Source organism: Ursus americanus, chromosome 25 (genome assembly GCF_024610735.1).
Source record: "Ursus americanus isolate L20-20 chromosome 25, mUrsAme1.1.p, whole genome shotgun sequence".
Taxonomy (NCBI): Eukaryota; Metazoa; Chordata; class Mammalia; order Carnivora; family Ursidae; genus Ursus; species Ursus americanus.
This window is the reverse complement of record NC_142151.1, coordinates 44,058,037-44,069,828: the sequence shown is the minus strand read 5'-3', so window position 1 is coordinate 44,069,828 and position 11,792 is coordinate 44,058,037. Positions and strand designations below refer to the sequence as shown.

Below are 11,792 nucleotides of genomic sequence, written 5' to 3'. Positions count from 1 at the left end.
CATCAAACAGTTATCTGTATGTATCTAAACTCTGTTTTAGGGGCGCCTGGATGGCTCAGTCGTTAAGCGTCTGCCTTCGGCCCAGGGCCTGATCCCAGGGTCCTGGGACCGAGCCCTGCATGGAGCCCCCTGCTCCGCTGGGAGCCTGCTTCCTCCTCTCCCACTCCCCCTGCTTATGTTCCCTCTCTCACTGGCTGTGTCTGTGTCAAATAAATAAATAAAATCTTAAAAATAAAAATAAACTCTGTTTTAAGAATTCCTGGGCCATTATAGATTAATTATGTCGTGTCACAACAACCGGTAAGGTAGGTACTATTATTATCCTTGAGAGTTGGAAAGGTTAGATAATATGCCCAGAATCTCATGGTAAGAGGTAGAGTTAGAACTGGGACCCAGATCTTTCCAGTTCCACACTCATGTGGTTTCTGAGATTAAATGAGTTCACTCGTTTGCACAGGTGATTAGTAAATGTTGGTTTCCTTTATACTAAGGCTTGGAGGGTAGAGGGTGGGAGAGTCTGGGATTACATCTTTTTTTTTTTTTTAAGATTTTATTTATTTATTTGACAGACAGAGAGACAGCCAGCGAAAGAGGGAACACAAGCAGGGGGAGTGGGAGAGGAAGAAGCAGGCTCCCAGCAGAGGAGCCTGATGTGGGGCTCGATCCCAGAACGCCGGGATCATGCCCTGAGCCAAAAGCAGACGCTTAACGACTGAGCTACCCAGGCGCCCCTGGGATTACATCTTGAAATACTTTTTTTTTTTTTTAAGTAGGCTCCCTGCCCAGCGTGGCGCCCAACATGGGGCTTGGACTCATGACCCTGAGATCAAGAATCCGATGCTTAACAGACTGAGCCAGCCAGGCACCCCAAGAAATACTTTCTTATGATAAAGTAAACAGCTAAGATTTATACCCTACAAGTTCCAGAGCGCCTTTATTTCTAACTGGCAAATCCTACAGAGTAGAAAGGGGTAGTGGTTCCCATGCATTCGTCTAGAAACACAAAGACTCAAAAACCATGATTTCCCCAGGGTCATTCAGTGAGTGAGAGCACAGACGACCCACATACTCTCCCTCTCAGTCCTGGACTGAAGCTCCTCGAACTCATGACACCTGTTTCTTTTGAGGGTGGAGGTCATCCTGAATGAAGGCAAGAGTGGGACAGGATGGCCTCACATTCCTGGCCTTCTGTTTTCCAGGAGCTACATTTTGCTCAGAAGCACCTGGCAGAGAGAGACTTACAGCAAGATCACATTACTTTGGATTATTTTTGCCTATTGTGGGACCCATTAAAAATATGTTTAGTCTTAAGTTTCCCCCCTGTCCCCTCAGAACTGTGAAGCACTGCTGGGAAAGGTCCTAACATGGGAAATGGGTCAGCAGTGGACTGGAGGGCATACAAGGCAGCCTGTGAGCACATCCCATCTCTAGGACATGCTTCTAGTAGAGGCAAGGAGGGCTGAGGTCTATGCATTGCGGAGTCACAGGGGAAGTCCTGGTTTTCAGGGAAGGCGGGAGGATGCTTTGGGAATAACTAGGGACCTTGCTCACCAGTGGGGCATCATTTAAAACTTTTATTACGAAAATGTTCAAACATACACAAAGATAGAGAGTATAGTTAATTCAGTAATATTAATTTTGTCACTTTATTCCTTCTACTCCGTTTTTTCTGTCCTTTTTTATTTGCCAAAATATTTAAAAGTAAGTATGTCACTTCACTCCATACTTCAACGTGCATCTCTAGGAAATAAGGCCCTTTTCTCACATCTCTCCAAGGCCATTTTACATCTAACAAAATCAATACTGATCCCTTGGCATTGTAAATATCCAATCCATGATTAAAAGGCTCCAATTATCTAAAACTATCTTTTTACAATTGGGTTGTCCAAATCAGGAACCAAACAAGGTCCATGTGCTCCATATAATTGTTGTCCTTTTATTATTATTATTATTATTATTATTATTATTATTATTTCCCCGCCCAGCCATTCACTAGTTGAAGAAATTGGGTCAGATTTCCTCGAAAAGATTCCACATTCTGGATGTGTCTTCTCACTTCCTCCTGTGTCATTTGAACTGTTCCTCCATCCCTGATGTATCCTGTTAAATGGAGTTTAGTTCTAGAGGTTCGATTTGAATCACATTCAGGTTTTTTGTGTATTTGTTCCCTTGTTTGGCAAGAGTGTCTTGTGGGTGGTGTCAAGGGCTTCAGATTACATCACATCAGGAGGTGCACAGCGGGTGGTTGTGCCCCTTCTAGTGATGGTAAGATTCATCAGTGGGTCAGGTGGTGACAGCTTGATTCCTCCATTGTAAAGTTCCCCATCAACCATCGTCTTCGGTTTCATCCATTCATGATTCTTGTTCTGATCAATTATTTCATTAAGGGTTGCAAAATTGTTTTTCGAATTCCATATTCCTTCCACATTAGCTGGAATTCTTCTGTAAATGAGAAGTTTTCTCCACCACTTAGAGCTATTTGGCTACCCTGAAATATAGTTTATACAGGACAAGCAGTATAAATACTTAATTCTTTTTTTTCCAAAAAATTTTTAAAAAGTAGTCTCTACACCCAGTGTGGGGCTTGAAACTACAACCCCCAAATCAAGAGATGCACACTCCACAGACTGAGCCAGCCACGTGCCCCAGTTCTTTTTCTTTTTAATTGCTAATTTTCAGAATAAGAAGTTGGAAGAAGCATCATTTTAAAAAATTTTGAGCTTAGAACTGAGTAGGGATGGATTGCCTGGATCATGGGTGGGGAAAGGAAGGGCTATTCTGGTAGCTGTGTCCAGCCCTTGCAAACACCAGTGCTTGGGGGCATGTGTGGGACAGACAGACATTGGAGGACTCACGGTTCTGGACCTCGTGCAGCAATGAGACAGGCATGACACAGGCATGGTGTGTGGGTATCTGTAGGACCCGGAAGAGAGAAAGACAGATATGGGGAGGCAGAAAGAGAGATAGGAAGTGAAAAAACAGCTAGACCCAGAAGACAGGGAGGAAGACAAGGACAGAAACGGAAATAGAAATGAAAGAGACAGGGAGTGAAATGCACCAGAAGCACAACAGGATAGAAAAACAGAGAGGGGCAGCTGGCTGGCTCCGCCAGGGGAGCGTGCGACTCTTGACTTCAGGGTCCTGAGTCCGAGCCCCATGTTGGACATAGAGCTTACTTTAAAAAGAGAGAGAGATGTATAAGGTGGATCAAAAGACCAAGAAAGCAAATAGAGATGAAGACACAAACTGAGACAGGGAAGGGGGAAAGGAAAAGACATATATGTTAGGTAGACTTTATATTAGATGGGGAGGGATGCCTGGGTGGCTTAGTCTGTTAAGCCTCTGTCTTTGGCTTAGGTCATGATCCCAGGGTCCTGGGATTGAGTCCCGCATGGGGGGGGGGGGTCCTTGCTCAGCAGGGAGCCTGCTTCTCCCTCTGGTTGTGCTCTCTCTCTCTCAAATACAGAAATAAAATATTTTAAAAAATTAGATGGGGAAATGGGGAGAGATATAGAGGGATAGAGAACAGGGAAAACTGATATAAAGACAAGGTAAGGTGAAGGCGGAATGTCTCAGTGACAGAAACAAGGAAGCAGAAATAGACAGTGATGTAGACAGACGGAAGGAAGGGTAAACAGAAGGCCACACAGAGATGGGGAGCAAAGAACAAAAGGTCCCAGAGAAGGAGGCTGAGAAAGAGAGCACTGAAACAGACTAGTGTCAGAGGACTTGAGGAATGTAGAGGAGCGCTTACGGGCTCTCAGCTTAGGGCCCGGTCCTGGGCAGATACTGGGGCTCTTACTTCCAGCTTCCTCTTGGTTCCTTCTCTAAACCCCCCCGCCCCACCCCCAGAAACAGGGGATTCTGACTAGCTATGCGGACGGGATCACTCGGAGCCTGAGTCCAGGGTTCCCAGCTTCCCTTATCCCCATTCCAGATGAGCATGGATGTAGCAGATGGGATTACTGTTGAAAGATTGAGGTCATGAGACTGCGTGAGCACTCAGAGATTTGAAAGACAAGACATCCAGGCAGAGAACGCCAGGTTCCTAGAAGCAAAGAACCATGAAGGATGTCATGATATCCAAGGGGAGGGAAGAGCCAAGAAACCTCTGCTTGGCTTTCTCTTCTGCTCCAAGAGCCACTGACCTTCTTTGCCTGACTCAAGATGAGACGTAAGGGGTCCAGAGACTCTTGGGTCAGTCAGGGAGATGGGTGGAGGTTCAAGGGGCAAGAAGTGGCCCCTGGAGAAAGAATCCCTAGTGCCTCTAGAGGAGGAATGCACCTTATTCACGAAAACGAGGGAGAAGATGAGCCAAGAAGGATCGCCAGCAGAGGCTGATTAGAGGAAGAAAATGGCCAACTTGCTCACCTTCAGCAGCCACGTGGGAGGCTCTGAGAAGCACGCTTTCCATTCCAGAAGTTGCAGAAGAAGAGGTTCTGGACCCAGCGGGAGCATGTCCAGAAACTAACATCAAAGCAGATGCCCCGCTCTCAGGGACTGCGGGGAGGCTGGGGCTCTGAGCAGCCTTCTGCCTCTACCTGTCTGGGCGAGGGGTCTAACTGATCCCTCTCCTCCCTCCAGAGCTTCTGCCTCCCCCCAGAGGAAGCAGCTGGCAGAAGAGCTCCAGGAGACCGCCGATCTCTCAAGAGGGCAAGAGCCCAGCTAGACTATCAGACAGTGCCTCTGAGAGGTGCGTTGTCCCCTGAAGCAGCGGCCAGTGGCACCTGGAGGAGCTCCTCGGCCACAGCCACAGCTGTCACTGCAGCCCAGGCAGGAGCTCAGACAGGCGGCTGGGCCTTTGGAGCAAGGGTAAATTGAGCAAGGTGAGGAGTGGCAGCAGGTCAGGTGCGGACCAGCGCATCGGATGCAGGAGCTGTGCGGACAAGTCAAGGGAGGACAGGCAGGGCAGGGAGGACAGGAGCAGGTACAGGGTGGGCCAGGGAGGCCGGGACAGGAAGGGCAGGTGGCTGCATAAGAGGGATAGGCAGTGCAGGAGCAGGTGGGAGGAGGACAGCTAGGGCAGGGGCAAAAACAGGCTGAGGGGGGACAAGACAGACAAGGAGAGGCTGCTGGTGGGCCATGCCCGGTGGGTGGAGGGGGCTGTTGGTGGGTGGTGGCCTTCTTGTTCCGAGGCCCCAAGCGTAGGCCAAGAGAGAAGTCCATTCAGCTGCAGGACCGGCAGGGCTGGGGGTTGGGTGAAGGGAAGGGCAGGGGTGAAGTAGGAAGGGCAGACTGAGAGAGGCAGGGGTGGGGGCAGGATTAAACCTAAGACCCTGCTGAGCCTTTACTGATCCTGCTGGGAGCTCAGACCTCCGCAGCCAGCCCTCCCCTTCCAGGCCTGCCCAGGGATGCTCTCCTGGCATGCTACCCGCGCCACTGAAACTCTCCGGCTGCACCAGAGCAGAACCCGTTGCTCAAATATGACACTGCTTTCAGGCCTCCAGTCCTTTGTTTCCACCGTTCCTTCTGCTCTGCTCCGAATGCTCTTTTTCTTTTCGCTGCCTGGTGAGGTTCTCTCAGCTCTGAAGCCTTCCCCTTTATTCAATCAAAATGTTTTTTCTTGAGCTCCAGGCACCTGCCACCTGCCTGGGTAAGGACCCCTGCCCAGCACGCTCTGGCCCTGATGGCCACTGGCCCTGACAGTCAGAAAGGCTGCTCCCAAGCTCCCAGACAGTCCCCCGAGGGGATTCAGGGAAGCTGCAGCCTCCGCAGAGCTGTCTGAGACAAGGAGCCAGGGATGTTGGCAGGAGCTGGCAGTGGAGGGAGGATGCTTAGGGTTCTGGGGATTTCCAGCCAGGGCAAATCCCAGGTGTGGGGGTGGGGGTGCCCGGCTGTCTCTGGAAGACTGACAACCAGCCTGGACAACTATTATTCGAGGACTTATCACGTATCAGGTAGTGAATAAGGCAGCTAAGTTCCCTCTTTTATAGAGTCCCCATAAAAGTGAGGGGTGGGGCAGGGTGGAGACCAAAACCAAACAAGTAAATAAACAAATACAGGAGCTTATTTCAGAGCATGAGAATGGCAGTGGGAATCCCAGGGTGCCCTGATAACAAGTGGCTCAGAGAGGTGGGCCCACCAGCAGGGGCAGCTAGTCAGCCCCCAAACCGTCAGGTATGACAGCGCTTAAAGGTTTGGGGGAGATACAGTCTGTCAAGCCCCAGCAGACCAGGGGGGAGCTGCCTGAGGCTGAATGCATCCCAGGTGGCTGGGCTATGGAGAAAAACAAAGCTGAGGAGGGGATAAGGAATGTGGGAGGTTGCAATATCAAATTTGGTGGTCTGGGCGCCTGGGTGGCTCAGTCAGTTAAGCGTCCACCTTCAGCTCAGGTCATGATCCCGGGGTCCTGGGACTGAGCTCCTCATAGCCTTGGGCTCCCTGCTCGGCAGGGAGTCTGCTTCTCCCTCTGCCCCTCCCCCTGCTCAGGCTCGTGCTCTTGCTCTCTCTGTCTCAAAGAAATAAATAAAACCTTAAAAAAAAAACCAAGGAAATAATTATCACAAAAGTCAGGATGGTGGTTACTTCTTAGGGGAGGGAAGGGATTATAGGAAGAACACATGGGAGCTTCTGGCGTGCAGGAAATACTATTTCTTGACTTGGATGGCAGTTAATTGGGTATTCGGTGGGTTCCAGTTCATTTGTACCCTTTCATAGTGTATTTATATATTCTGTCTAGAAAGAGAAAATAAAGTATCACTTTTCTTTCCTCTGGTCCACGCCGCCTTGTTTAGATCACAAGGCTGGAGTTAGATACTTCCTAGTTCATACACCCATCTTGCCCACCAGATCTTAAGGACAGCAGCCTTCCCTGTATTTCTGGCACCTATCAGTGCCTGGCGTGAGGCAGGGAGTAAAAGTATGCTGAATTGCACTGCATTGAATTTTCCAAGTCTCTCATCCCGTGGAGAGAGGGGCAGCTGCGGAAGAGGAGGAAGCCTGCTGCGGTGAAGAGCGCTCAGGACCACCAGGACCTGGGTTCCCATCTTAGCTTTGCCACTTTGTAGCTGTGTGATTTGGGCAAGTTGCTCAATCAGCTCCCTCTTCGGTGAAATGGGGATGATAACTGCTACCTCTCTGGACTGCCGTGCGGATTAAGGTACACCCCTAGCACAATGCCTGGAACACAGTAGGTGCTCAACAAAGGATAGCTTCCCAACCCCCTGGCCCCAGCCCCACATCTTTTCTTCAAAGGAACCTGCTAGAAGGGGCAGCCAGATATCAAAGATGGCCCCCAAGAGTGGGACATCATCTTTGGGGGAGGGCCCTGAAGCGAAGATGCGTCTGTACTCTGGCAGAGAGCTGGCAGACAGGGAGAGCCAACTGATGCTGAACGGCTCCCAGGCAGTCGGTGGGAGCTGGCAGGCGAGATAAGACACCAGGGTTCTGGGAGTTTCCATCTTGGGGAAGTCCCAGGTGTGGGTGCGGGGGGTGCCAGGCCGGGCCCCACCCAACACCCTGGCTCCAGGGGATGTGGGCACAGGGAGGAAAGTGGGTCAGAGCAGGGTTGGAACTTAACCCCATTGGTCCCATGACCTCTTTGCCAGCTCCAGAGGTGGCAGAGGCACAAAGAAGCCTGCTCCCTCCTCCAAAGGGCCTTCAATTCCTTTTCCTCAGAAAGGAAGAACCTTGGCACTTTGGTGTCTAGGCAAGAGGAACTGGAAGCCCCCAGTGGACAGAGGAGAGATAACTCTCTAACCCCTGGGTTGAGGTTCTGTACAAAACACTTGTACACCCACCACACGATGACTGGCAGGCGCCTGGAGCTCTCACCTCACACATACTGCAGGCGACTAGACCTGCTCCTAGTTCCAGGGAGTGGGACAGGTCAGGGCTGGATCAGGGAGGAGGAAGGGCACATGGCGGAACAGCTTGGAGGAGAAGGCTTTTCTGTCTGCTGAGGCTCCAGCTAGGCAAACACAGGAATCCCTCACTCTGGGGGATGTGCCAACAACGTGGGGCCTTGTTTTCTGTGTATAATCTGAGGCCTAAGCCTGTGGCTTCCTCTTCCCTATCTGTGCCTCTATTTCCCTTTCCAGAGGAGGAAATGAAGGAGTGGGTGGAATCACTCCAGGGTGGGGTCACGAGGTGTCCCGACGTGCCCCCCCCCCAGGCTTTGACCATTAGGAGGTGCTTATCATCTCCCCCTTGTAGCACAACAGAATCCAGGTGGGGAACAGGAACAGAGGGACGCTCTTCTTTCTTGGGGGGAGCAGGGTGGCTGGGAGCCAGGACCCTATCCCAGGCCCTTCGCACACATTCTTTGGTTGCCTTCCTTTCTCTCCATGCTCCTCCTCAGTTCCCCCCCACCAAGCCTTTCCTGATCTCCTTGGCTGGGGGGGAAATCCCCCTATTATCCACTCTCATCGTACCTTACGCCTCTGCACACTAGTTATCACTTGGAATTTTGTGGATTATTTGGTAAACATCTGACTCCTCCACCAGATTACGAGCCACAGGCGGCAAGAACCATACCTGGGTATTCCCAGGGTCCAGTACGGTGCTTGGAACACAGTGGATCCTTAAAGATTTGTTGAATTAAGGAAGGGTGCATGTTCAGGGAAGAAACTCCTAGAGTTGTTGAGGCCAGTCCCCAAATCCTGTGTTTCAAAATCAAGGCCTTATTCTCTGTGGGGATCTGGGTGGCACCGAGGCTCCTAAGGACCTTCCACACGCAAATTCATTCACCAGGAAAGCCAACAACCCGGCAAGCGGAGAAGAGGCCTGGTCAAAGGGGTGGAATTGAGCAAGCACCCGGGGCAGGGCTGGCACCGGCCTTGGCACCAGGCAGGCCTGGGGGGAGGAGGTGGGAAAGAAGGGGAGGAAGGGAAAAGAGAAGACACGTGCTGTACAAAACATGTTTTCATCACATTCTCCCTGGGTGCCCTGGCCTCCAAGCTCCGATGGCACTTCCGTGCCTTAATGATGTCCTCGGGGGCTGTAACATAGCTCCCCCAGCTCCCACAGACATCTGCCAGCCACCTCTGGGCGAGGCGTAAGACGTTCTCCCCAGCACCAGAGTGGGCATGGGATAATTACCCATTCAGTGTCCTCCTGCTGGTGGGTAGAGGGGAGGGTGACCATGAGGGGTGGGGCAAGGAAGCACCGCCGGAGCAGGTGGGTCAGATGTCCTGTCCGTCTGCACAATCTCTCCTTCTGGTCTTTGTGATGAGGGAAGCAAAGGGAGCCTCGTCCGAGGGCCCCCAAGAAATCATTTCTCCAAGTTGCCAGGGTGACCAGTAGAATACCACAAAGAGTAAGGGCTAGAAATAGGGATGACAGAAGGGAAGAAGAAATGAGGGGAGTTCTCTCCACCAGCTTCCAGAGCCGGAGGCCCTCTTCTCAAGTCTCCTCCTGGAATCCCTGGACGGAAGACTGGTTCCATTGCAAGAGGGAGAGAGGAGAAGAATCTGAACCCCTCACCATGCTCCACTTCCCTGATCCCCAGTCTGCTGGCTTTTTGTTTTGACTTCCAAACAGACCCCAGTCATTGGGTCCCAGGGAGGGGCGGGGGCGGAGGCGCGGCAATCCCAAGGGGAGGGGCCGGCACAGGGCCGGTCTTCCTGGGCATCGCCCCCTGGCTGCTGTCCTTGGCTGGGGACGGAGCAGGCCACCAGAAGGGAGGAGCCACAGTTACCAAAGACGGATGGATGGACAAACACCCACCAGAGACAAAGACAGAGGCAGACAGACAGACAAACCAAAACAAAAAGAAGGGCAAAGACAGATGGAATTTTAGACCTGCTGACTCTTTGCAGTCCACCACAAGTGTCTCCCTCCCACCCCGCTGTTTATCGTCCCTGTCCCCATCTGCTACCCCAGCTGCACAGTCCTAGAGCCCTAGCTCTTGGCCTTGGGGACCAGCCTCTGAGCCCCTTTAAGAAGGAGAGGGGGGAAGAGTAGAGAGAGGAGATACCCAGCAGGAAGAGTGTCACGGGGGTGGTGCCTGGTTCTGTGTCAGGATGCCCGGCCAAGGGCCAGGGAGGGAGTGGTGCCCTCGCCCGGTCATGAGGACAGGAGACTCATTCACTGTAAACCAAGTACAGATGTGCTGGGACTGGGATGGGGAGGGTGAATTAGGGCCACATTCACAAACCGCAGTTGGGCCCGCCCTCCTTCCACCAGCCACCAGCATCAGGGCAGGAGGGGTTAACTTTGCAGCCTCCTGGCAGGATCCCTGCCACACAGGCGGGCGCCATCCCACCCCAGCCTGGATGCCTGGGTCCAACTCCCTGACACTTGCCCCTCCCACGCTGCTGAGTGCTGCTCCCAGGGTAACCAAGCAAAGTCAACAGCAGCCAGGCCACCTGGGGACGGGACCCTGGAGTACCTATTCCCAGCTCTTTCCACCCCTGGAGTGAAAGGGAGGGCCTTGTCTGCACCCCCATTGACGTCTCCTGTTCTCCTGAGATAGCCACAGCATGCCCCCTCTTTCCCCCACGCCATCACCTGACTCTGGCTACCAAAAGTGGCCTTTCCTAGGAGGGAGGACACCTGGCCCCCAGAGTGGCAGTGAGGACAGAGCAATTTCTGTACGGAAAACGTGATGACGTGATCTGAAGCCCACGTCCCCAGGGCTGGCCACCGCGGGATTGTTGCTGGGAAAGGTCCTTCGGGTGCGTCTCCCCAGCCCAGTTCAGCCCCTATTACTGCTCCCCTTCTCTCCTTTCTCCCTCCCACCCTTCATCCCTGTGGGAGTGTTTGGGGTCCACGCACAGAGCCTGGACTTCAGACCCCTTCTTTTCTCTCACTCTGTCTTCAGTAGAATGGAGACAACCCCCCCCCCCAGGTTCCCAGTATCGGGCTGAGAGTCTTTGGTGGTCATGTTGAAGTCCGAGAGTGTCAATCAGACATTGACACTGACCCTGGGTGCGCGCGCGCGCGCGCACACACACACACACACACACACACACGCACACACACACACACACACACAGAGTCAACAACATTCGTGGCGCATCTACCAGGCAAGCAGGCGCTGGTTAAGGCAGACACACACCCTCTGCTTGGGCTTTCTCCCTCACACCCAGCCCAAGGCTCCTCCCACTCCCAGCTACAGTTCCTCCTGCCTCCTCACCAGTCTCTCCCCCTCCAGATCCAAGCCCAAAGGTGGGGACAACATTGGCAGCCAGGGACCCAGGCACCCTAAATCCTGAGTTTACTCAAGGCAAGGTGAAAGGAGGAGGTCCTCCAGCCCCGGGGCTTCAGAACCCCCCTCTCCAATCCCACTAGTTAAACCAGTTTGCTCCTGGCACCAAAAGACCACCTGGGATAAGCTAGGGGAAGTAGAGACTACCTTGACCTGCAGGTGAAGGCTAAGCCAAGGGTCAAGCGAGTGGCATTTGCTTCGTACCCCAGCCCCATCACTCCACCCCTGAGATGATGAGGATACAGCTCCCGTTGCCTCCCCTCCGGAGGTAGCAGAGACTGACTTCACTGAACCACACAGCCTGGCCAGAGAACCCAACCAGTCCCCCTAAATGGCAGGAAGGGGAAAAGTGCCAGAGAGAAAGGGTGGCATCATGGGCCCAGGACACTGACCTCTTCTGCCAGCCTTGCCCGGCCTCCTGGGGATGGAGCCACGGAAGCCCAGCAAATGGGAGGGGCAGAGACCCAGGAGTCCTGGGCCGCCCCGCCCAGCCCCCCTCCCACCCACCCCCGCCCCCCAGCCCCAGGGCACCGAAGAGGGAGACGGGCAGGGGCAGGCGGCAGGGGAGGGAGGAGCGAGGGCGGGAGGGGGAGGAGGGAGCCGGGCTGGGAGGGAGGTGGGGGGGGTGGGGAGGGAGAAAAAG

The 11,792-nt window shown here is 53.1% G+C and overlaps 1 protein-coding gene across 2 annotated transcripts; it reads right to left on the bottom strand.

Annotated features, from left to right (window-relative positions):
* Positions 1 to 1,566: 1,566 nt before the first annotated feature.
* LOC123794616 (uncharacterized) lies at positions 1,567 to 11,658 on the bottom strand. 2 transcript variants are annotated; one of them, XR_015721694.1, is made up of 3 exons: positions 11,542 to 11,658; positions 4,372 to 4,467; positions 1,576 to 2,488 (listed from the first exon to the last, which is right to left on the bottom strand). XR_015721694.1 is itself a non-coding variant. In XM_045800770.2 (2 exons), exon 1 carries the CDS (start codon positions 5,164 to 5,166, stop codon positions 4,666 to 4,668), a length of 501 nt encoding a protein of 166 aa, XP_045656726.1. In that variant the 5' UTR covers positions 5,167 to 7,352; the 3' UTR covers positions 1,567 to 2,488; positions 4,372 to 4,665. The 2 variants fall into 2 exon arrangements, 1 of the variants encoding a protein (XP_045656726.1); XM_045800770.2 differs by lacking the exon at positions 11,542 to 11,658 and having other exon boundaries at positions 1,567 to 2,488; positions 4,372 to 7,352.
* Between the last annotated feature and the right edge of the window lie 134 nt (positions 11,659 to 11,792).

Bases quoted from the DNA above. Each gene is read 5' to 3' on its own strand.
- LOC123794616 (XM_045800770.2), bottom strand. From the start codon at position 5,166: ATGGACTTCTCTCTTGGCCTACGCTTGGGGCCTCGGAACAAGAAGGCC.